Here is a 22,772-nt window from a genome sequence, read left to right as displayed (position 1 = left end):
AGATGTTTCAAATGTTTTGATTTTGGTTTTAAAATGAATGAAATATTAAAATAAAATAACGGAAATGAAAATAAATACAAATGATACAAGGAACTCAAATGGGGGAGAGTCTAGGGTTTTCTGAATTCATCCTCCTAACAGTTCTAACGACAATTTATTTAGATTTAATTAGCGAGTTCTTTATATAAGTCAGATTCTACTCCATGAACGGTCTAAAAACCCGAAAGATTTTATCATTAAAAACAGTAAAATTTGTTAATCAATTTATCGAGAAAATAGTTATGATGAACTTCATCTAAGACCCTAGATAAAAGAGTTAGTCACTCATGGCAAACAAGATAAATTAGCAAGTATGAAAATAAGAGATAAAGAGGGAAGGAAAACATAACTTTCTCATTGGAAATTGTTTTTCCTGCTGATTTTCCACTCGGACAACCAAACGTGCCCTAAGAGAGCAGTTTTCTCATCTTCCCGGAAATTATTTCTCACCGGGAAAATTGATTTCCACAACAGACTTTCTCACTCTACTGTTTTCTCAAACTTCTCTAATCTTTCTCTCACTAAAATTATTAGACAAAAGAAGAAATACAGCAAGAATATGAATGATTAATGAATTGATCTTCTGATTTCTCCCTCTCTCTCTCTCTCTCTCTCTATACATTAAAAGATAACAAAGTTGATTACTCCCTCAACTCTCTGTTTCCTATCTTTCTCTAATAACAAATCTCTCTTCTCACTCTCTCTGTTTATCTCTTTCTCTCACTAAAAGAAACTTAACGGAACAAGAATAAGAAAAGAAAAGTGACAATCAGAGATGATTGATGAATTTTCTGTTTAATCTCAAGAGAGATGATGATAAAACCAACTGACTTCCCTCTGTTCTTAGCCGTGAGACTTCCTATCTCTCTCTCTCTCTCTCTATCTCTCTGATCTTTATCTTTTTGTTGAGCTTTTTGAGAACATTTGACCCCCAAAAGTGAGATCCTAACAACTCTGTTATTTCTCTGTTTTATACGAACAGAGAAAAATTCCAGCCGACCAACTCCTTCAATCTTCTTAAATCCTCTTTCCTTTTGAATCTCTACATAAAATCTCAACCGAATCCATCTCTCTCTAGAAATCAATCTCTATTTCCATCTTTCTAAGTAATCAAATAATTTCCCTCAATATCTTTTCATCAATCTCAATTCGGTTTCTCTCTTTGAATATGGCAAGAAATACAGAGAAATCACACCATGATTCTCATCTTGCTTAGCTCTCTTATTTCTTTCCCTTCTCTGTCTTGTTTTAATTTTACCTTCCCTGTTTAGATAGCTCGATCAACATCCTTGATTTCTTTCCTCTTCATCTTTAGAATCAAATCTCTGTTTATTAAGAGAAAGAAAAATATCTCTTTCTCTGTCTACTGTAAGTAGAAGATAGAGATGAAAGTGAGTGAGAAGGGAACGTTACCAAATTTGAATACGTGAATATGACCTGTTGTATGGCAGGTATAGGTTATGATAAAGTGCATCGTGGCTAAGTAAATGAGGTATGACGCTCTCTGCCGATGGAACCAGGTGTCCGTTAAATGATACCTACCGCTGGATCGTTTATGGCTATGGTTTTAATTGCCTCGCGTTGCATGAAATCAGCCCCATGACTAACGCCGAACGCTGTCCCGAAAATTCGAAATGTCGTCGCGCTAAGCCCACTAACGTACCGAAAATTCTCCCTCGCAGTTGGATCGTCCGCCACGTGTATCGAGAAGCCTGATGCTGACCTTGGTCAACTGTCCTTGACCCAAACTTTGACCTGCTCTAGTTTTATCCTCCGAACTCTGATTCGACTTCCGCTTTCGCCGTTGGGTTCGTCTTGGACACTACTTTTCAATCGAGTACTAAAATTTCCAGAATACCGTAACCTCCAAATGACCAAAATGCCCTCAAGTGCCTTTCTCCCGATTTTATCCGTTTTCGGCGTTCAATTCTGTAAAAGACACCTGGACAAAAGAAACACATAATTCATCAGAGTAACTGCTCGAAATGGACTAACTGGCCCAAGTTATGAGATTCAGATGGGACATTTTCATGTCTCATCACTTGCCCACAATTAACATATCGTACAACAGAAAGATGATAAAATCATCCTCACTAAACCTTTGAATAAACACACAATGGTCGAAAGTAGTTTTTTTATAACCATGCTCCCACATCATCGACTCAAACTTCTTATACCACTGTCTAGGTGCTTGTTTCAATCCATAAAGACTTTTCTTCAAGCGACAAACATAGTCCTCTTTTTCCTTCTTCACAAAGCCTTCTGGCTGCATCATGTATATCTCTTCCTCGAAATCACAATGGAGAAAAGCAGTCTTTACATCCATTTGCTCAACCTCTAGATCAAGGCTTGTTGTCAATCTGATTGCAACTCCAATTCATGACATCTTCATAACATTAGCGAATATTTCATCAAAATCAATTCCCTTGTTTTGGCTAAATCTTTTCACAACCAACCTAGCCTTGTATAGAGGTAGCAACGCCTTCTTACCGTTAGGTAACTTCACCAGCTCAAACGTATGGTTATCTTCCAGAGAATATATCTCGTCTCTCATGGCATTCCATCGTTCATGTTTATGTTCGCCTTCCAAAGCTTCAGGTTTTCCCCCGTCAGTAAGTAACACATACTCACTAGTTCTTCTAACAGTAGGGAGATTCTCGGTTGATGGTGTTCCATCATGATCGTCATCATGACCACCAATACCACTATCTTCATGTGTGGGAGCATCTGCACTGGGTGTACCTACATGAACCTCAACCTGACCATCGACCAATGTAGAAGGAGCAACCTCCAAATAAATAAAACCTTCATAATTTTGAGTTGGAGTTTCGAACTTGTCAATGTCCTTAATCGTTTAATCTTCCATGAACACACCATCTCTACTCCCAATGAGCTTCTTCTCAACTGGGTCATAAAATCTACACACAAAATCATCCTCACCATAACCGACGAACACACATTTTCGCGACTTTATCTTCAGCCTTGACCATTCATCTTTGGGAATGTGCACAAATGCCTTACACCCAAAGACCTTCAGATGACCATAAGAAATATCCTTACCGGTCCATACCCTCTCTGGACTATCATCCTCTAATGGAGCACTTGGTGATGAGTTCAATACATGAACAACTGATCTCAAAGCCTCTCCGTAGAAGGTCCGCATTAAACCTGATTGTGAAATCAAACATCTAACTCTCTCGACAATCGTCTGGTTCATCCTTTCAACCAACCCATTCAATTGTGGAGTTTTGGGTGGCGTCTTCTGATGCATAATACCGTGTTCCCTACAGTAAGTAACAAATGGTCCAGAATACTTTAGATCATTATCACTGCGAATGCACTTCAACTTCTTGCATGTCTGTCTCTCAACCAATGCCACAAAATGCTTGAAATATCCCAAAACCTGATCTTTGGTATTCATAGTCTAAACCCGCAACTTTCTAGAGTGATCATCCTGACAAAATATAATGCACCACTAAGAGATTTTGTCTTCATCGGATCACACACAAATGAATGGACTAAATCAAGTATCTACCGTTTTCTAAAACTAGAGGACTTGAACAATATCTTGTGTTGTTTTCCTGCAAAACAATATTCACACTTTTGTAATTGCAAACCAAAGATGCCTGTAATGGCCCCTTTCTTGGATAACACAGATAATCCCTTCTCACTGATGTGACCGAGTCTTTTATGCCATAACTTCATGCAATCATCCTTCACCACTACATTAACAACATCTGTGGAGACCTTAGCTTTCATCCGTGGAGACCTTAGCTTCCACTTACCCCCTCCGAATAAGCTATGGAAACACCCTCATCGTCAAGACTCTCTGTAGAAATCAAATTCAATCTAATGTCTCGGAGATGCTTAACTCCCTTAAGCATCAACCTAGTACCAATACTAGTCTCCAAGGAAATATCTTTAATGCCAACAACCTGAGCCAAACCATCATTACCCATCTTCACAGAACAATAACTTCCCGAAGTATAGGAATATAAAAAATCCCGCTGCGATGTAGCATGCATAGTCGCTTCACTATCATAACCCAACTAGATTCATGGCATGCAACATTAATGGTATCGCTTCATAGAGAATAAGAAACTCATCTTTAGTAACAGTCACTCTCTTCACTATCTTCTTGCTTATTTCCTTGTTTGTTTTCCTTTTTCAACAACCATCAATTCTTTTTTAAGTGTCCTTTCTTATGAGAATAATGACACTCCACGTTCGCGAATTTGTTAGATTTGTTTCTGCTTATGTTCTTGTTGGACTCTCTATTTGAACTCCTTCCCCTCGACTCAGTAACCAACACATCTGGATGCGAGGAAATAAGATTTGACTGCCTCCTAATTTCCTCATTCAAGATACTGTCCTTCACTAGGTCCATTAATATAACTTCTTTGGAAGTAGAGTTACGAATAGAAATCCTGAACACATCCCAAAAATCTGGTAACGTACCAAGAAGCCATAAACTATGAATCTCCTCATCAAAGTATATTCTCATGTCAGATTGTTTATTGAGCAGCCCTGGAACACATTCAAGTGATCCGTCATCGGAACTCCCTCCTAATATCTCAACTTTAGCATTTTTTCATCATATACATCTTATTGTTTCTTGTCTTCTGAGCAAATAACTGCTTCAGCTTCAACCACCGAGAACGAGCATTAGTCTCATTCTCCGTATGATGCAACACATTATCATCTACCCATTGTCTCATCAAATCACACACTTGGTGATGTAGCAATGCCCACCGATCATCGGAATTCTTCTCATGAAAATCTGAAACGTGAAATCCCTTCACAAAGAGCAAGTCTTCCATCTTGTCTTTCCATAGATGATAATTAGCATCATTCAAACTTATCATTCTGCCCATATTTTCCATTACTGACAAAAACAAACCAATAACAAAAGTTATCACAATCCAAAGCTCTCTAACCTGGAATTCTAATACCACTTGTTGGAAAAAACGAGCGCGTCGACGCAGTGAAATAAAAGTTTTTCCTCACTTGTGTTAGTTATGAGAAAAATATGTAAAATAGTGACAACAATAAACGATGAACAAAATGTAAATAAGACAACGAATTTTAACATGGAAAACCTCCTCGATATGAGAAGTAAAAACCACAATACAAGTAGTCCGCTCCAAATTCACTATAATGAGAAATTGAGTTACAAACTACGCCCTCCTTGTTTAATAGAACAACTCCCGAGACTTAGCCTCCAAAACAAGCAATCTCAAACACGAAGGAAGCCTCACAAGAAAGATTAAAACAACCCAAAAATATGCAGTCCAAAATGACTCCAAACTCACTAGTATTCCGACCACCAAATCTCAATCCCACCGTTCAAACACTAGCTAAACAAGTCAGGAATACCTCTGCATAATTTCAGCTCAATCCGTGAAGATCTCACCGTAGGATTTCCTGAACACCAGAGACTATATGTTCTGAAAATACTCAGCCCCTTCTGCAGACCTCCTCTCGGCATACCTTTTGCCTCTCCTCTCTTCTCTTGTGCGTTTCTAATTGTATTTTCTTCTTCTAAATAAGATTAAGGAGGAAAACCCAACTTTCACTTCCATAATTCAGAATATGGATGTTGTTCAAGAGGATTCAAATCAGTTCTCATTGTTCCCTGAAAGAGAGTTAGGTCTTGAGGAATTATACGAAATCTAGACCTTAAATCATGTAAACCCATCTTACAAATATCAAGTCCATCGATAAACCGTCCTTCGGAAGTCCTAACAACTCTAAATAGCTTGGATGAGAGTGGACTTGCCGCTACCAGCCCAACCCACTACTCCAATTTTCTTCTTACTTGGAAATTCACAAGTTGCTCCTCTATAAGAATCATAGGAGGTGACGATGTGTACTGAACAAGAAGATTACTAAGCTTGATATTTCCATTCATGAGTCAGTCTGGTTTGGGTGTGAATTCGTCTTTCTTCAACGGAGCTTCACTAGGAATATTCGAGAATTGAAGAATTCTCTCAACCGAAATCATCTTGGTCTCGACATTACAAAAGTTCCATATCACCGAAGCTTGTAAGGCATTCAAGTTCAAGCCCAAAGATTTCTGCCAGTCCTGCAAAAACTGTTTGTATATCATAATCCGTAAGTTAATCAATTATATGTCACAGATTCTTAGATCAATCTGTTGTTCCTCTGGTTATCAATTGATAAGTCGATTTCTCTCTATCTTGGCTTGATTTCGACAGAGTTTCCTTTCTCTAACTTATAGAGAGATAGACTATTAAAGAATAATGATTTATCAATATTCCTTCTTTCAGGTTAACCGAGATTGATGTTAATGTAGTCGAGGCGAGAATAAATTCTCTTTCCTTAAGACATTTTACACCCCCGTAACAGTACCAAACGTTAGGGTGTATGCCTTCGGGATACAACGACTTTCCTTTCAGAGTTTTAAGATGGTACTTCTATATTCTGAAAGCGGACGGACCTTTGTAAGTATTATGAGCTCTTGGACTAATGCGGATGATCTTCAAGACGCTTCGGAAATTCAAACTTCACTCGAAACTTCTTTTCTTCCTTTTTCTAGATATTCTAGGCAAACTAGAACCTCTAGAAATACTTCCCAATCAGATATTCTAGGCAAACCAGAACCTCTAATTGTTAGAAGGTAAGAGAAGAAGAGAATGAATTGAATTGATGAAAAATGAAGTGGGTTTGGTGGGTTTATATAGGAATCGAGTAGGCACATTAGTTTGGGACACATCTCTTCAGTTTTGGGGACAAAAGCCTTAGTTTTTGGGACACAACTCTTGACAAGGAGTTGGTTAAATAACTGGGATTTTCGGCAAGGTTTTGGTACGTTCGATCTGGCTAAAAAACAAGGAAGAAACACCCACCGTTGGATTTCATTGGTTCTGTCCCGAACCATGCCCAACAGAGCTAACCAGATGCCGTTAGATGAAGATCTAGAGAGATCCCTAAGTGTGCCCGAAGCGGGATGAACGCCCGACGTTGGATCTGGCGCAATCCCGCGCGATGAACGCTAGCCGTCCAGATTTGGACGAGCTTGCTTCGTTGAAATGGCCCCAATCTAACTTTGTCCCTTTTGATGTTTTGGTCCTTAACCGATTTTCGTCCAAACTTTAAACTTGAATTTCTCATTCATCCGGAATCGTATTTGAGTGATTCTTGACTCTAAATTGAAGAGCTCGACGAGACGAACGCAATGGTGCATTCCGTTTCTAAGTTTGATGAGTCGGGTCGAGCCAAAATCGGTTCCGATTCCAACACAATCAAACTAAAGACAGGTTATAAAGGAGCTTACAAGGATCAATGGCTTCCTTTGGCAAGGTCACCAAGATAATTAGAACAAGAAACAAAACAAGATTAAAGTGGAAATTGATTCTCTCTCGGATTCGGTCCATCATAGCGGATTTATGAAAAACAACAGGAGAATTGCTTTAGGGAAAAATATTGTTGGTAAACCAAAACTCTCTTACCCCTATGATCCTTGAAAGTTCTCTAGCTGTGGTTATGTAGTAAGCTTGCCAAAGGAACTTGGGAGGGGCTAAATCCCCGGCAAAGTGTTGTAGGCCCCGGGTTGCACATGGGACATCTCTCAATTTGTGCTTTGGCTGGGAGCCTACAGCAGTTTGGTCGTGGTCGGGGGCCCTTTAGCCGCACCCAAGGAACTTTCCCACTATCTATTTTTTGGCAGGCCTACACCGTCTGTTAGCCTACTAATAGTTGTGGTTTTTATGTGTGTATGTGCTTGTACGTCGGAGACTAGGAGTGATTGGGATGGTCTGATGAGGGATTATCTTTTTATTTTTTTAGAACCGTCTGATGAGGGACTATCACAAACAAAAGTGAGTCAAGTAAACAATTTTATTTTCATTCAATGAAGTTAACTTATACACCAATATTTTGCAGCTATATTTGAGCCTGATGGACCAATTTGACAAAAACAAGTACTAATATTTTCTACTATTTTCAGTTTAATATTTGAATATCCAAATTGGAATTTTCAGATTACAAGGAAAAGAATGGAAACCCAAAAAATATTTGATGTTGCTTCTTCATTTTGGATCAGTAAAGAAGCTGTTGATTGATGGCATGATTTCAGTACTTTTGTTTCTGACAAATTTCCTGACTCTATGTTGTGCATATTTCTCTCCCTCGTCGAAATTGTCAAGAACTCCTGCAGCTCTTTTCTCTTTGTTAACCCTACATTCACATTAATCACAATTTTTAATCAATTTTTCTTCTTATGCGGTCGATAATGTTGTAGTAGAAAAACAAGTGTTGTGTAGTTTAGAAGGGCAAAAGAGCGAGTTATAAATATCGACGTACCTCACTTCAGGATTCGTGGTAACATTCCTTACTAATTGCATCCCCACTAGACTGACAACCGTTACCATGGGCACCATAAGTGGATATACCTGAAAAAACACCATAAAGTAGAAAATAGTAACTAAGCTGCCTATTTGTAAGCTGTTTGCATACATAACAAATAAAGCATATATTCTGTACGAATGCTATGTGGAACTTGAGGTCCTAGACTGGTTTTATAAGAGGAAGCCATGCTTTTTCTCTTCGTCGAGAACCATTACGGTCTAGATTTTTTTTTCTATCATTCGTATGTGTGGATCGATATAGTCTATCTGTCTTATACAAGCTGGAAAATTAAGGGGTGAATGGACTCTTTCGAGGTGGCTACCGAGCTTAGGAAATCAGTTACCTCAGGCCTCACCCATCTTCTGAAGAAAGATGAAGCCATTGTTAGAGCTGATATATGAGGAGAGAGAGAGAAAGATTATTATTTGGATATAAGTGGCTCCAAAGCTAAAAACTTCAAAACCACTTATGAGTTTACATTTGATCTTGATTTCATATTTATACCCATTCTTTCAACCGGTTCTAATTTTGAAACCTAGTGACCACCAAAGATGATCCTCATTGAAAACCGGATACCAATGGACAAGAAACTAACTAGGAACTGCTTTAAATAGTATCTTTTGACCAGAGAACATTCGTTTTCTCCAACACACATTTCATCAATACCAGACTCTTCAATTCTAGGGCTAATTTCTTTGTGGCCCCCTATATGTTACAACTCATCTATTCTGGTCCTCAAAATAACGAAGCTCCAACAAGTCGGGCAGTCGGTGGCGTAAATGAGAACTAACCCTTAATAGAAAGTTAGAAACTGATTCAACTCATAACCATAGAAGAATGAGTAACCATTCCCAATCTAATAGAAAGCACATCAAAAATCGGTGTTCGTAAAATAAGATATGATAACAGCTATGACTTCTTATTATCCTTGCACCTATTTCAATAAACAGGAAATCTGAAATCAACCAAGACAAACATATGGAGATCTTTCACTCATAGTTAATGAAACAATGAATTCCTACTTTTGATTGAAAGAGTTAATTTTTTTTTCAATCATGTTTTATCTCCTAGACTTGCTTAAACCAAAATTGAAAAAAATCCATTGTCAAGTCTCTCTTGAACCCAAAAAGCGAAAGTATTCGAGATGGAAATAGAATGAGATTATAGAAGACTAAAAAAGCTTTCCCTGTAATCAATTGTGTGGTGTTTGCATTATCTGCCTGTTTCTGCAAGCAAAGATAACCATAAGTTAATGGTAGAGTCGATAAAACGATAGAGTAACGAGATTATTAACGTGATAAATATCATCTAAATGTGTTAGCCATATATGATATTCTAGTTCATAAACGTGCAATGGCATTAATTAACTATACACTGAAACAAATGATAAAAGTAGGCCTTTGCAAATGAATTAAAAGAAGTAGCTTAGCATACTTGAAATGAGACGATCGTGTCGTGCAAGTCCATAAAACTCAAACATGTAGAAAGGAAAGCATACAGATTCCTTTACACAATATTTTGAGAAAGATCAAAGCCGATAAACTAGACAAAGCTAGAGAGTTTTCACTTCTTATACTAACCAAGATTCCTTATTCCAACTAGGAATCTCGAACTGAGTAACTACATCTTCCTTGATAGTATATATACTTCATAAGAAAAAATGTAATAAACAGGATAGTCTATTTGTAGTTGTCATAAAATGCACCAACACAAGCCAACATGCCAAACCCTCCAAATTCGACAAGGGACGGAATATGTGGGTATTCAACTAGGAAGAGAAAGTCTATTCATACACTAAAATTGTATACAAGCCTAACCCACTAGAACCCGTCTAACTCCATGAATTTAAACGAATTTTAGCCACTCCAGACTTTTGGTTGTACATGCAGCACTTCTGTACCCAAAAGTCAATGCACTTCAGGATTCGTGGTAACATTCCTAACTAATATCACGCCACCATCCAATCATAGTTCATGTCAAATCTATTATGTCTTCACAACTAAGATTTCTAGTTTCATGCAAGTCAATGTACCATAATCGTTCTGGCTGCACGACCTGCGAGTTTCATGTACTATAGGGGAACATGTCATCATCCATTAGTCTTCCATAACTTGATCATTCCAACATAAAGCTGATTCTACTCGATGGGCGTGATCACTAATCTTGATCCAAAGTCCAAACAAACTATCAAGGAAAACGAATATGCAGAATGAGTACCATAGGTACTGCTTTGAAGAACACAAGCTTATCAAAATCACATTCCCAAAATTAAAGTGAACAATCACCTTAAGTAAGCACCCAAAAAACAACAACACTCCAGTCCGAAAACCTCCTGCTATATATGCATAATCTTGCTTCTTTCATTAATTGGCTATTTGCTACTCTAAAAGGCCTTTATAATGCATTATATATCATGGTCATCAAATTAACTTCAACTAGCGTTAAATTCTAAATTTCTAATACTAATCCAAAGCCTAATTTAGATGGTCGAACTCGAACATTCGCCTCATAAGAAGGAAGCAGCAGATATTAGTCAAAGTCATCACTAGCGAAGAACTCATGGATCAAATCTAGACAATTTGACACTAACTGCCCATGTGTTCCTAATCCACCTTCAACCCACAGGTTTCTTTGACATATTTGTTTCTGTTCTCAATGAGATCATGTCGAATTTTGAAATAAAAATTACAGAACAGTTTAGATTGTGATACAAGATGCAGACTAATTATGATGTAAACAAGTTTTGGGATGATTCCATCACAAACCAAAATGGCTCTTAAAGGAAAACAAAAAACACAAATCATTGATGTGAGAGAGAGAGAGAGAGATTACCATAATCAACGTCCTCCTCCAGAATTCAACCCAAGAAGCATAGATTTTCCACCAGGAAGGTAAGAAACATTTGGAGTCCTTGCCAATGTTGAAGCAATCTCTCTTGATGCCTCAATTCTCCTCAACTCAATCAATCCCATTCCAGCAGCAGCAGTAGCATCAGAGATCAACTTAGCAGACTCACTCTCACCTTCTGCCCTAATAATGGCAGCTCTTCTTTCTTGCTCAGCCTTCATCACAACATATTTAGATCTCTCAGCTTCCTGTTGAGCTACTTGTTTCTGTTCCACTGCTTTAGAAAACTCAGCTCCATATGATAAATGAGTAATTGCAACATCATCAAGAACAATATTGAAATCTTTAGCACGACGAATCAAACTATCACGAACAAGAGCAGAAACATGAGGTCTTTCAGTAAGAAGTTGATCAGCATTAAATTGAGCAACAACTGCTTTCAAAACTTCATTTCCAATTGAAGGAAGAACTTTCTCGTCGTACTCAGTACCTAGGGTTTTGAAAATAGAAGGAAGACGAGGTACTTCAGGACGAGAAAGAAGACGAAGAGTTAGGTTAACCATTTGAAGATCTTTTGTACCAGAAATGGATGAGAAAGAATGAGGTTTTGTACGAATATCAAAGATGTAAGGAGTTTGAAGCCATGGAACTAAGAAATGAGTTCCTTCTCCAACTGTTTCATCAAGAACTCCTCTGAAACGATCGAAGATGACAGCTCGTTGTCCGCCATCGACGGTGTAGAGAGAGGAACTGAGAACAGTACCACCAAGGCCGAGACTGAAGGCAGCACGAGCGATGTTGGTGAGGAATGATACTGCTGCTTGGTTACTTCCCATTTCTCTTGTCTCTCTCTCTCTAGAATTCCTGTGTTCTCTCTCCTCTGCGTTTTTGGTGTTTTGCTGTTATGGTCGTCACTAGAACCCTAATAAAATGAACGATGGTGACTATAATTTCTCCTTTTTGCGGTTTTTTTCTTCTTCTACAAGACAATCATCGGATCCACCTATTGGGGGATTGAACTAGGAGATCTTTACAAACAAGTCAATGGGTCCACCTATTCCGACGTGTTGGACTTTGGCCCGGCCACTGAGGTTCCGCCCGCATCCGAAGGGTCCGTGGGCATCCAGTGACCGAGTTGGTCCAAACCCTTGTGCCCTCTTAAGCAGAAGGAAGTGGTGAGATACTGCTTGAGCCCGTACCGCTTAAGCTTGTCAATGGATATCCGACATTTGATCCGTATCCGTGTTCGAATTTTAAAAAAATATCCGAAATTTCGGATAACGGATACAGATATCTACTTATCTGATACAGATAAACCAATATCCGATTCGATAAATATCCGTATTCGATTAGTAATATAAAAAAATAATACAAATAAAAATTTATTAATACTAATAATATATAAAATGTATGGTCGAGATTTATTATTTAGATATAATGGTTAAAATTTTTAACTTAAAATATAAAATTTTGTTTTTGTTTCAGATATCGGATAATATTATCAATTTGGATATTGATATATAATATCTGTCGGAATTATCAGATACGGATATGCCTATATCTGATCAGATAAACTACTGTTTACATGTCTACGTCTGCTTAGGTCATACGTCAGCCCTATCGGTTCGTTTTGTTTGTAATTGTGTTGGATGAATACCAACCATTAAATGGCTAGGGTTAGTGGTAGTTGTTATCATACAATCTCTCTCACTGGTTCCTATTCTAATTGGATCAGTCCAAGAAGCACACTATTTATGTCTTAATTTATTGTCTGATTTTCTTTGTGATTGCAAGTAATGGCCCATAGTCTTTCGCTGTTGGATTTATTTTTCTCTTTGCTGGTCATATGTATAGAACTAACTAACTGGAACACACACTTCCCCTCTCTCTCTACTGTTTGATATCATTACTTGTTTCCTTTTTTCTAGTTCTTACTTCTCCTTTGCTATCTTCTTTCTGGTTTTTCTTGTATATGTTAATTGTTGTCAACGGTCGGTCAGAACCCCATGACACCATTGTGTCATATAATCTTATAATAATAGTGGGTTTCTTTTTCTTTCTCTTCTTGTATGGTTTCTCTTGTTACATGTTACATTCTTTCTATGTTTTATTTGTCATATGTTACTGCTCATTCTTAGAGTTTGTTTCTGACCTAGTTTTTTTCTTTTGCAGGTCAACAATCAACATCGATTTGATTTTCATCTATAATTTTTTGTCTTTTTATTTTGTATTTAATCATTACTTGAGGCAGTTGTGAAATTGGGAAATGTAAAGTGCAAACTACTAAACTTTTTATTCAAAGTTGAAAAGTTAATTTTTTTTGCTTTTTTTAGGCATCATACCCATGTTGGGTTATTGATGACACCTGGTGTGAGCGAAATCTCATATATCGTATATCTAACATTAAGTTTCCAGGATCTCCTGCACGAGCTAATAATGAAGAGGGATCTAGAAATTCCTTAATTCACTTTTTCCCTTGGCCTAATTTGATCGTCTTTTTTCAAAGATCTAGAGCTCCAAATTTGTAACTCATCTATTTGAGACACCCGAACAATCAACTTGATCTTTTGCTCTTTAGGTTATCTAGAACCAAATGGAGACTCCTCTTGATCCAATGCGTCTTGCCAAAGGCCGAGGCTACTTGGACTTCTCGGCTAAAACCGAGACGTGCTAGGCCGTCCCAGACGCGTTCTAGACGTGTATGGCCCATGGCCGAAAGGTCCTAGGCCATCTCGGTCCAAGACCGAGATGCTTAGGGCATCTCAGACGCGTCTGGAGAAGCTTCCATGCATCTCAGACTATTCCGAGATGCACTCGGGTTGCCTGGGCGCGTCCTGGACGTGCCCTTAACCCGAGATGCATCCGTCTCGGGCATGAAGTGTGAGATGCTCTCTTGTTCCTTGGGGAGTGTCCCAGATGTGCCCTTGACCGGAGTAGCTTCCGTCTCGAATCTGCTGACGGAGATGCACAGATGCGTTAGCCCAAGACGCGTGTTGCCCAGAACCTTTTGGAAACTTCTAAAATTTCAAAACTCCAAGTTTTTTTTTCTTTTTCTTCCAAGGCTGCTGTTCCAAATTTAGAATACTTCTAAACACCAAATTTTGATTTTCAAACTATTTCTAAAATCATTGAAAATCAACTCTTTTGAAAACATTTTTCAACACCGAAATCAATCAAAATCGAATCTTTAGAAACTCTTTTCAATCATCAACTTTGAAAACCAATTTGAATAACTTTAAAATCGCATTCAAACTAAATAAAATTAATGCCTAAAACACTTTTAGACACATCTATCTGCCAAAACAAATATAGATTGGTCTGAAACTTAGTCAAAATTAGCTATGTGCAAGAGCCTCTGAGCCACTGTTGGATTATGGTGTCTCCTAGTGTTTCTAGCGGAATCTCAGACATCTAGTATGTCTAAAACTAGTATCACGGGGATCTCATGCATAGGCTAATAATGAACTAAGAGTTAGAGATTACCTTAATCGCTAAATTTTCCTTGAACATTTCCGATCGAATGTGAAGACCATGAGCTCCAATTATTGCTCCTATACTCAAGACATTTGAATGATCAACTTCATCTCCCACCTTGTTGCTAGCTAGAACCCCAATGGTGATTTGATGAAGAACACTTCTTCTTTTGACTAGATAGATAGTTTGGGAATTATATCTCTTTCTCTACTTGATGTTGTAGAGTAAGAAAGCTCTTTGAGAATTTCCCACCCCTTATTCAAGTCTTAAGAGACATTATATAGACTCCTAAGTTAGAGTCCAACCCTAATAAGGTTTTCTAAAGTCCCTTTTGAATAAGGTTTCGGGTTTTCACAAAAATAGAAACTAGTTTCTATTTCTTGTTACCCTAACTCATGGTCGGCCAAAGAATGCCATAAAGGGCATATCTGACCGGCCCTATAAGGGCACCCTACCTATCAAGGTCGTCCCCCTTTTGGGCTTCAAGACTTCTTTTAGTTGCCCCGACCCAAAACCTCTTTATTCGGATCTTTTGTACTATGTTTGCCTAAACTTCTTTTAGGCCTTTTGAACATATTTATGGGTCTTACCATGTATATATGTCTCATCCCTCTACTCATATCATCCAATCAAATCGACATTCTTTGGTGTAACCCGATGTAGGATCCAGTCAAAGTTAGCCGCAAATTTCTTAGTAATTCGACGGTTATAGTGGTTTCTAGCTAAACACTACGACCCCTAAATCGTCGGGACTTGATGATCTTCTTCATCAATTGTTTTATCCGACAAATTGCTCGCATTGCATGTTTAATCGAAGGACATCTCCTTAAACTAGTGTTAGACATATTAGAAATCTGAGATTCCGCTAACAACACTAGGTGACACCAAACCCCAACAGACGTGCCCTTAAACCCGAGAAGCTTCCGTCTCGGACTGGAAATCCGAGATGCATTCGCGTCCGGCTAGACGTTAGGAAACTTCTAAAACTTGAAAAACTTCCAATTTAATCTTTATTTTGCTTCCAAAGCTGTTGTTCCAATTTTAGAGTACTTCTAAGAAACCAAATTTTGATTTTCAACAACTTTTAAAATTTTCAAAATCACAATCTTTTGAAAAACTTTTCAAAACCGAAATCAATCAAAATCAGATATTTTTAAAACTCTTTTCAATTATCAACTTTGAAAATAAATTTGAATAACTTTAAATCATATTCAAAACTTAAACAAATTGATGCCTAAAATGCTTTTAGACACATCTATCTATTTAAACAAGCATAGGTTAGTCCGAAACTTAACCAAAATTAGCTATGTGCAAGATGCTCTGATACCATTGTTAGGTTATGGTGTCTCCTATTGTTGTTAGCAGGATCTCAGACATCTAATATGCCTAACACTAGTATCCCATGATCTCATGCATAAGCTAATAATGTAACTAAGTTAATTAACTAGTTCAGAAATTACCTTAATCGCTAGTTTTCCCTCGAACCTTTCCAATCGCTTCAGAAGACCAAGAGCTCTAATTGTAGCCTCTCTAATTGAGACACCGGGCGATCAACTTGATCTCCCACCTTGTTGTTAGCTAGAACTCCAATGGTGGTTAGATTGAAGAACGCTTCTTCTTTGACTAGATACATAGTTGGGAATTATCTCTCTTTCTTTCTCTACTTGATTTTGTAGAGCTAGAAAGCTTCTTGAGAATTTTTCCACACCCTAATTAGAGGCAGTATATGGAATCCTAATTAGGTTTCCTAAAAGACCCTTGAATAAGATTTAAGAAATAGTAAAAGTAGAAACCTATTTCTATTTTACAATTTCCTCTCTATTTGACCGGCCAAGACATGCCCTCAAAGGTCAGATCTGCCCGGCCCTATTAGGGTGGTCGGCCAAGCATGGTCGGCCGCTCTAATGGGCCTAAAATCTCTCTTAGGTGCCCCGACCCAAAATCCCTTTATTCGAGCCTTTTGTATCATCTTTGCCTAAACTTCTTTCAGGCCTTAGGGACATATTTATGGGTCTAACCCATCTAGTCATATCTTCCGATCAAGTTGACACTCTTTGGTGTAACTCGATGTAGGATCCGGACGAAGTTAGCCGCGAATTGCTTTCGTGATTCGACGATCGTAGTTGGTTTCTAGCTAAACACTACGATCCTTAAATAATCCAGTCTTGATGATCTTCTTCAATTGTCCTATCCGACAAATTGCTCGCATTGCATCTCTAGTCGAAGGGCATCTCCTTCACTTGTTACAATAATTTTAGGGATATCTTAACCGTATTTAAAAAATAATAAATAATGACACTATTACCCTTCCCGTTTGAATCTATTTACATAAAAAGGGATTTATACTAGCCGTCGGATGTGATCTCTATCAAACTCCTAACAAAAATGGACGGTCAGGCTTATCCCTCCCTTAACCGACTGAGCTGTTTTATTATAATAGATTTTTCTGACGTTGGGCCTCTAATAAAGAGAGAATGCTTTGTGTGTCTGATTAGTTTCCAGTCCTCCCTTATTTGAAATTTCCTCCTCCCTCATTGTTCATAACTCAAAATCTGGATCATTGATTTAACCAATGATCCAGATCTTAATAGAACCTTCTCTAAAGTCTTAAATCGATTTGGAGCAGCTTATCTCTTCCAACTGCCGCCTTCTTCCACCTTCCATATACCCTCCATCTTCCGCCTTCCATTTACTCTTCGTCTTCCTTCAATTCATAAATTTAATCATCTCCAAGCATTTAAAAGTTCAAACATAGGTTCAAGATCTTTCCACTTGGACGAGATAATTGATGAAATGGTACAGAGCTGAAACATAAGCTTGAAGATGAAACGTTAAACAAAAAGATGAAGATTATGAAACATGAGCTTAAAGATGAAGTGGTATAGCATAAAGCATAAAAAAAGCAAAAAAGATGAAGCTTGAAGATGAAACTTCTCGTCAGCATTGCCAAATGTTAATGGTGCTTGAAGATGAAGATGAAGGTGAAGAAGAAGCTTCAAGATGTAGATGATGGAGCAAGCGTTCACGTGGGTTTTGCAAAAAAAAAAAAACAATTAATAATGGGGGCTTGAAGAGGAAGCTTGAAGATGAAGCAATCGGTCGGAACCGAGATCTTAAGTAGCTAAACGTTGAAGATGAAGAAAAAATGAAGAAGATGAAGACGATGGAGAAAGAATGATTGTATCGTTTGGTCTTTAGAAGAGAGAGAAACAAAGTTTTGGTAGAGAAAATGAGATTAGGGTTTTATGTAATAGAAAATAGATTTTGAAATCTATATATAGGAGGTTATTATGGGAATTAATAGAAAATAAGTATCATAGAGATCCGTATTTATGCATCAGGTTGCGTTTTCCGGTTTAGATATCCATTTTTATTTATATTTTGGATCATGTGGACTGAAAAATACTATTAGAGCATCTCCAATGCAAAACTTAAAAAAAACTCTATTTGGCTTATGTGTTGAGTCTCAATTGAGATTCTCTTTCCTATGTGGCTAACTTGAGTGTCTCTAATTCAAGTCCTTCTCCAATGCAACACTCTAAAAAACTCTAATAGATACACATGTCATACATACATTTAATAGGAAAAAGTGGTTGAGAAAGAAAAGCTTTCTATTGGTTCAAAAATTAAATTTGATGACTAGGACACTTAAGACTCTCAAAAGAGATCTCAAAAATAGAGTTTCTAGTTGAGACATCTTAAAACTTAATGCTTCCACATCAACTTAAGATCTCAATTGAGTTTTGCATTGGAGAGGTTTTTTCTCAAAAAAAAACTCTAAAGTCCTAGGTGGCACTTAAGATTTTAAGATTGAGTCTTGCATTGGAGATGCTCTTAGGGATCCAATTTTGGACCTAGAACCCAAAATTTAATGACTTAGGATCTATATCAAACTGAAATATAACCACATTCTTGTAATTTTTTTGTAGGTTAATGTAGAAAGATTCAAACTGCAATACAACCACATTCTTTCTATTTCCTCTCTATGCTTGCACCTGTATCAAACTTAGTTATAAGTTGACTAAATTTAACAATAAGTACCTATTTTATCTCCAAAATTTACTGCAATTTTCATTATAAGATGAAAGAAAAAAAATGGAATCTTACAATCTCAAGATTTAAGAATAAGTGTCTATGTTAAAATTCTATAACTTTTATAAGAAAAAACTATATTGTTGAAAATATGAATCTAAGTATGGAAAATCGTGAAAAAAGTGAAAAAGAAAAGGCGATCGATGAGTGGCTACCCATAAGTGCAGAGAGGAATGGTAAGTGGTGGTATTCTGCATTTCATAATGTTACCGCTATGGTCGGTGCTGGAGTTCTGAGTCTTCCATATGCCATGTCTGAACTCGGCTGGTATTTTTCTATCAAATTGTTATTTTTTCATAAATTATTTTATATTTTGCTAATCTTATTCTTCATAATCAAATCAATGTTTAGAAAATCGAAAGATTTTTAAAATAAAAGAAAAACAACGGTATAAACAACTGTTATTTCTGTTATAACGTGGGAAACATTTAGAATCAAATTAATTAATACATTTTTTTTGGTGAAATTAGGGGTCCTGGTGTAACAGTGATGATAATATCATGGATAATTACTCTATACACCTTATGGCAAATGGTGGAGATGCATGAAATGGTACCTGGAAAAAGATTTGATAGATACCATGAATTAGGTCAACATGCATTTGGTGAAAAGTTAGGGTTATGGATTATAGTACCTCAACAATTGATTGTTGAAGTTGGTGTTGATATAGTTTATATGGTGACTGGTGGGCAATCACTTCAGAAGATCTATCATTTGTCATGTTCTCATGAGAACTGCACTAACATTAAGCTCACTTACTTCATTATGATTTTTGCTACCATTCACTTTCTTCTTGCTCAACTCCCTAACTTCAATTCTATTTCAATGATTTCTATTGCTGCTGGAGTTATGTCTTTGGGGTAAGTAATTGTTTATTTGAGATCTAAAATATGACTTGCGAATCGTTATTCGTGCTTTCATTAATTCTGATCCACCAAACCACCAAACAGCGAATCACAACAAGACAAATAAGATTTCTGCGCAGAGTCTGCCTAGTTTTTGTTATTTGAATTTTCCAACTCTACCAGAGATAGTTTCGAAAAGCTCTTTTCTTTTCATTCTTCAAGCTTGACTAACTCAAACATGTAATCTTGGATTATTCCAGACACGTTTCGATCAAATGTGGATGACTCAAAACAAGACGAATCAGACTTAGACGAATCAAACTTAGACGAATCAAATTAACAAAAAACAATATGTCAATCGCTTGGACGTAGTTGAAATTTGGAATTAATGTAAGATTAGATTTGCTTTGATCGAACATTTAATATATTTCTGCAGATATTCTACAATTGCTTGGACTGCTTCACTTCATAAAGGAGTTCAACCCGATGTAGATTATAGCTATAATGGTTCGACAAAAGCAGGAAATGTCCTAGACTTCTTTGGTGCTTTGGGTGATGTTGCATTTGCTTACGCAGGACACAATGTAGTTCTCGAAATTCAAGCTACTATTCCGTCTACGCCTGAAAACCCATCTAAAAAACCAATGTGGAAGGGTGTAGTTGTTGCTTATATTGTTGTTGCTATTTGTTACTTCCCAGTTGCTTTTATCGGTTACTATGTTTTCGGAAACAACGTCGAAGGAAACATTCTTCTGTCTCTAGAAAAACCTACTTGGTTAATTATCATTGCAAACTTCTTTGTTGTCATTCATGTTATTGGTAGCTATCAGGTAAAATTTATTCTCGGTTGAATTTCTCGAAACCGTAGTTTCAAGTTCGGTCATTTTCTACACTATCTATTGGTACATGAGTTGTTTTTGACCTAACCTTTGCATTGTTCTACTACTTTTTCTTCGTATAGATTTATGCAATGCCAGTGTTTGATATGATTGAGACTGTTTTGGTGAAGAAGATGCATTTTCCACCTGGGTTTTTGCTGCGATTAATCGCACGTAGTTCATACGTTGGTGAGTATATCTCAAAGTTTTGATGAATTAGTCTAAGTAGTTCGGTCAGAGACTTGGGCCTGGCTCTGTCAGGCATGAAACCCTAAGCAATTGTGTGATCTGGTGTCACTCGGCCGAGTTACTAAGAACTCACTGAAGTCCACTAAACTTGGCGCGACCTACCCGTGAGCCTGACTCGATCAAAGGACCTGGCTGAGTAGGAGTTAGCTAGTGACATTATTGGATCTAGGTTTAACTCTTTCATCTTCTTTGGTTGCAGCTTTTACAATGTTTGTTGGTATATGTTTCCCTTTCTTTAGTGGGCTTCTAGGGTTTTTTGGAGGATTTGCTTTTGCTCCAACTACCTACTATGTAAGCCACTTTACCTATACAATTCTTACTATAGCTTGACATAATTCACTCAAACATCTAAAGTCAACTCTCTTATTTTGACCTTTTTGAAGCTACCTTGTGTAATGTGGCTAGCTCTCTACAAGCCAAAGAGGTTTGGGTTATCTTGGACTGCAAATTGGGTAAGAAATCTGACATCTCCTTCTTACTAAAATTTGTTTGTGTCTTGTACTAATGATATATCAATCATAAAATTGTTCCTCATTTAGGTTTTTCTTTTTTCAGTTTTGCATCATAGTTGGTGTTGCATTGATGATTATAGCACCAATTGGTGGGCTAAGGCAGATAATTATCAAAGCCAAAACCTACAAATTCTTTTCGTGATCCGTCTACCCGTCCCATGAATGGATAAGTTTAGTACCGCATAGAGGCCATTCTGAACACAAAGATGATGATGATGATGATGACGATGACTACACCAATGACAACGACAAAGAATAAGATCTTAAAACAAGTCTTTATCTCAAATTTAAACATATTTTTTAACTAAAAACACATAAATTTGAGAAAAAGACTTCTTTTAGGATCTAACTCTTCTAGAGAAATAAAAGCGTGAAACGACTCATGCCGAACAAATAAATTAGTTTGTAGCGGAGTAGAAGTAATAAAGAACAATCTAAGTTGGATAAAATCTCCTCCTTGATTGGTCTAGAGAGGAAATCAAGTTAGAGTCCTATTTGAACTTGTAAGCTTCTCCTATGTTTACTTGATTGGCTAGCTATATAATAAATAAAGCAATGGATGTGGATATCAATTCATCTTCATAGTTCAGATGCACCTTGAAGTTCCATTGCTATCCACCCATTTAGGGTTGAGTCTTAGGGTGCTCAAACATTAAATAAAGTTTATATAGTGTCCACCAAGTACTAAATAAATTTCTGTTCTGGCCATTCTATCTGCAGTTTTTGAGTTTAATTCATTTGATGTAATAACTTTTTTTTTTGTTGAAAATGTAATTATATTTCATTTTTTTGTTGTTGCAAAATGTAATTATATTTTTTGATGTCATGGTTTAATCATGTGACCCATATTTTCGTGTAATGGAGTCTACTGATTTAATAAATAGAAAGTTCGTTTTGTTCTTCCTTTTTTATTTTCTGGCTTGTTTAGTTAGCTTTATGATTGTTTTCTCGGGTTTTTAATTGATTGAGAACCCAATTTGCGTAAGATGATAGTTGCTAATTATCTGTGGAGATTTATTTTCTTGTATTCCGGAGACCGGAGTTCTATCCGAAACCCCAATTAATGAGTGTCCCCAGTCCCCATGTCGTCTACCATGGAGTTCTTTACTCGACTACTACCCGTTTTATTTATATGGTTTAATTCACCATATGTAAAGATGACAAAAAGGAAAAAATTAGCTGCCAAAATAATAAGAATAAAGAATTGTCTCCAAATTAATCATTCATTCCAATGGAATTACATCATCACAACTCTCTCCAACAATTGTACAATTATTATGAATTAGAGCACGTGGAGCCATCTCGTTATCTTTCTGTGAAGAAAAAGTATGGCGGGGTATCTGATATTTATACCAGGTGATGAAAGAGCCCAATGAAAAAAAAAGTACATGTTGTGTCTTTGAAACAGATTGAATTAGTTTGATCTGTTTTTCCGAGAAGGTCTACGGTTCGAGTCTATAGCCCTA

General features: G+C 37.1%; 2 protein-coding genes, 1 long non-coding RNA gene and 1 pseudogene across 4 annotated transcripts; 2 read left to right on the top strand and 2 right to left on the bottom strand.

Moving 5' to 3' along the window:
• Nucleotides 1-7,881: 7,881 nt before the first annotated feature.
• Nucleotides 7,882-8,923, bottom strand: LOC147567487 (uncharacterized). Its single transcript, XM_086654112.1, has 3 exons — nt 8,753-8,923; nt 8,365-8,453; nt 7,882-8,238 (listed from the first exon to the last, which is right to left on the bottom strand). Exons 1-3 carry the CDS (start codon nt 8,789-8,791, stop codon nt 8,091-8,093), a joined length of 276 nt encoding a protein of 91 aa, XP_086510238.1. The 5' UTR covers nt 8,792-8,923; the 3' UTR covers nt 7,882-8,090.
• Nucleotides 8,924-9,213: 290 nt separating this feature from the next.
• On the top strand, nt 9,214-12,184 carry LOC147567486 (uncharacterized). Its single transcript, XR_015230775.1, has 2 exons — nt 9,214-10,477; nt 10,541-12,184. It is a non-coding gene; the product is annotated as an uncharacterized LOC147567486 (long non-coding RNA).
• LOC147567485 (prohibitin-3, mitochondrial pseudogene) lies at nt 9,310-12,263 on the bottom strand (annotated as a pseudogene). The gene is made up of 2 exons (XR_015230774.1): nt 11,242-12,263; nt 9,310-9,635 (listed from the first exon to the last, which is right to left on the bottom strand). The product of XR_015230774.1 is annotated as a prohibitin-3, mitochondrial pseudogene (transcript).
• Nucleotides 12,264-18,769: 6,506 nt separating this feature from the next.
• LOC147567484 (lysine histidine transporter 2-like) lies at nt 18,770-22,206 on the top strand. Its single transcript, XM_086654108.1, has 7 exons — nt 18,770-19,089; nt 19,293-19,682; nt 20,104-20,497; nt 20,629-20,734; nt 20,994-21,085; nt 21,178-21,246; nt 21,350-22,206. Exons 1-7 carry the CDS (start codon nt 18,914-18,916, stop codon nt 21,446-21,448), a joined length of 1,326 nt encoding a protein of 441 aa, XP_086510234.1. The 5' UTR covers nt 18,770-18,913; the 3' UTR covers nt 21,449-22,206.
• The last annotated feature ends 566 nt before the right edge of the window (nt 22,207-22,772 follow it).

This window comes from Eschscholzia californica, unplaced genomic scaffold (genome assembly GCF_041429995.1).
Source record: "Eschscholzia californica isolate CP2 unplaced genomic scaffold, dmEscCali1.0.p SCAF_1, whole genome shotgun sequence".
Lineage (NCBI taxonomy): Eukaryota > Viridiplantae > Streptophyta > Magnoliopsida > Ranunculales > Papaveraceae > Eschscholzia > Eschscholzia californica.
This window is presented reverse-complemented; position numbering and strand designations above follow the sequence as displayed.

What these genes read in the sequence shown, in the direction of transcription:
- LOC147567484 (XM_086654108.1), top strand. Translation starts at nt 18,914, where the DNA reads ATGAATCTAAGTATGGAAAATCGTGAAAAAAGTGAAAAAGAAAAGGCG. An exon ending in ATGTTATTGGTAGCTATCAG is followed by an intron (nt 20,498 to 20,628) that starts GTAAAATTTATT and finishes TTCTTCGTATAG; the next exon opens with ATTTATGCAATGCCAGTGTT. An exon ending in TATCTTGGACTGCAAATTGG is followed by an intron (nt 21,247 to 21,349) that starts GTAAGAAATCTG and finishes TTCTTTTTTCAG; the next exon opens with TTTTGCATCATAGTTGGTGT.
- LOC147567487 (XM_086654112.1), bottom strand. Translation starts at nt 8,791, where the DNA reads ATGGCTTCATCTTTCTTCAGAAGATGGGTGAGGCCTGAG. An exon ending in GAAGATGGGTGAGGCCTGAG is followed by an intron (nt 8,454 to 8,752) that starts GTAACTGATTTC and finishes GTGTTTTTTCAG; the next exon opens with GTATATCCACTTATGGTGCC. An exon ending in ACCACGAATCCTGAAGTGAG is followed by an intron (nt 8,239 to 8,364) that starts GTACGTCGATAT and finishes ATGTGAATGTAG; the next exon opens with GGTTAACAAAGAGAAAAGAG.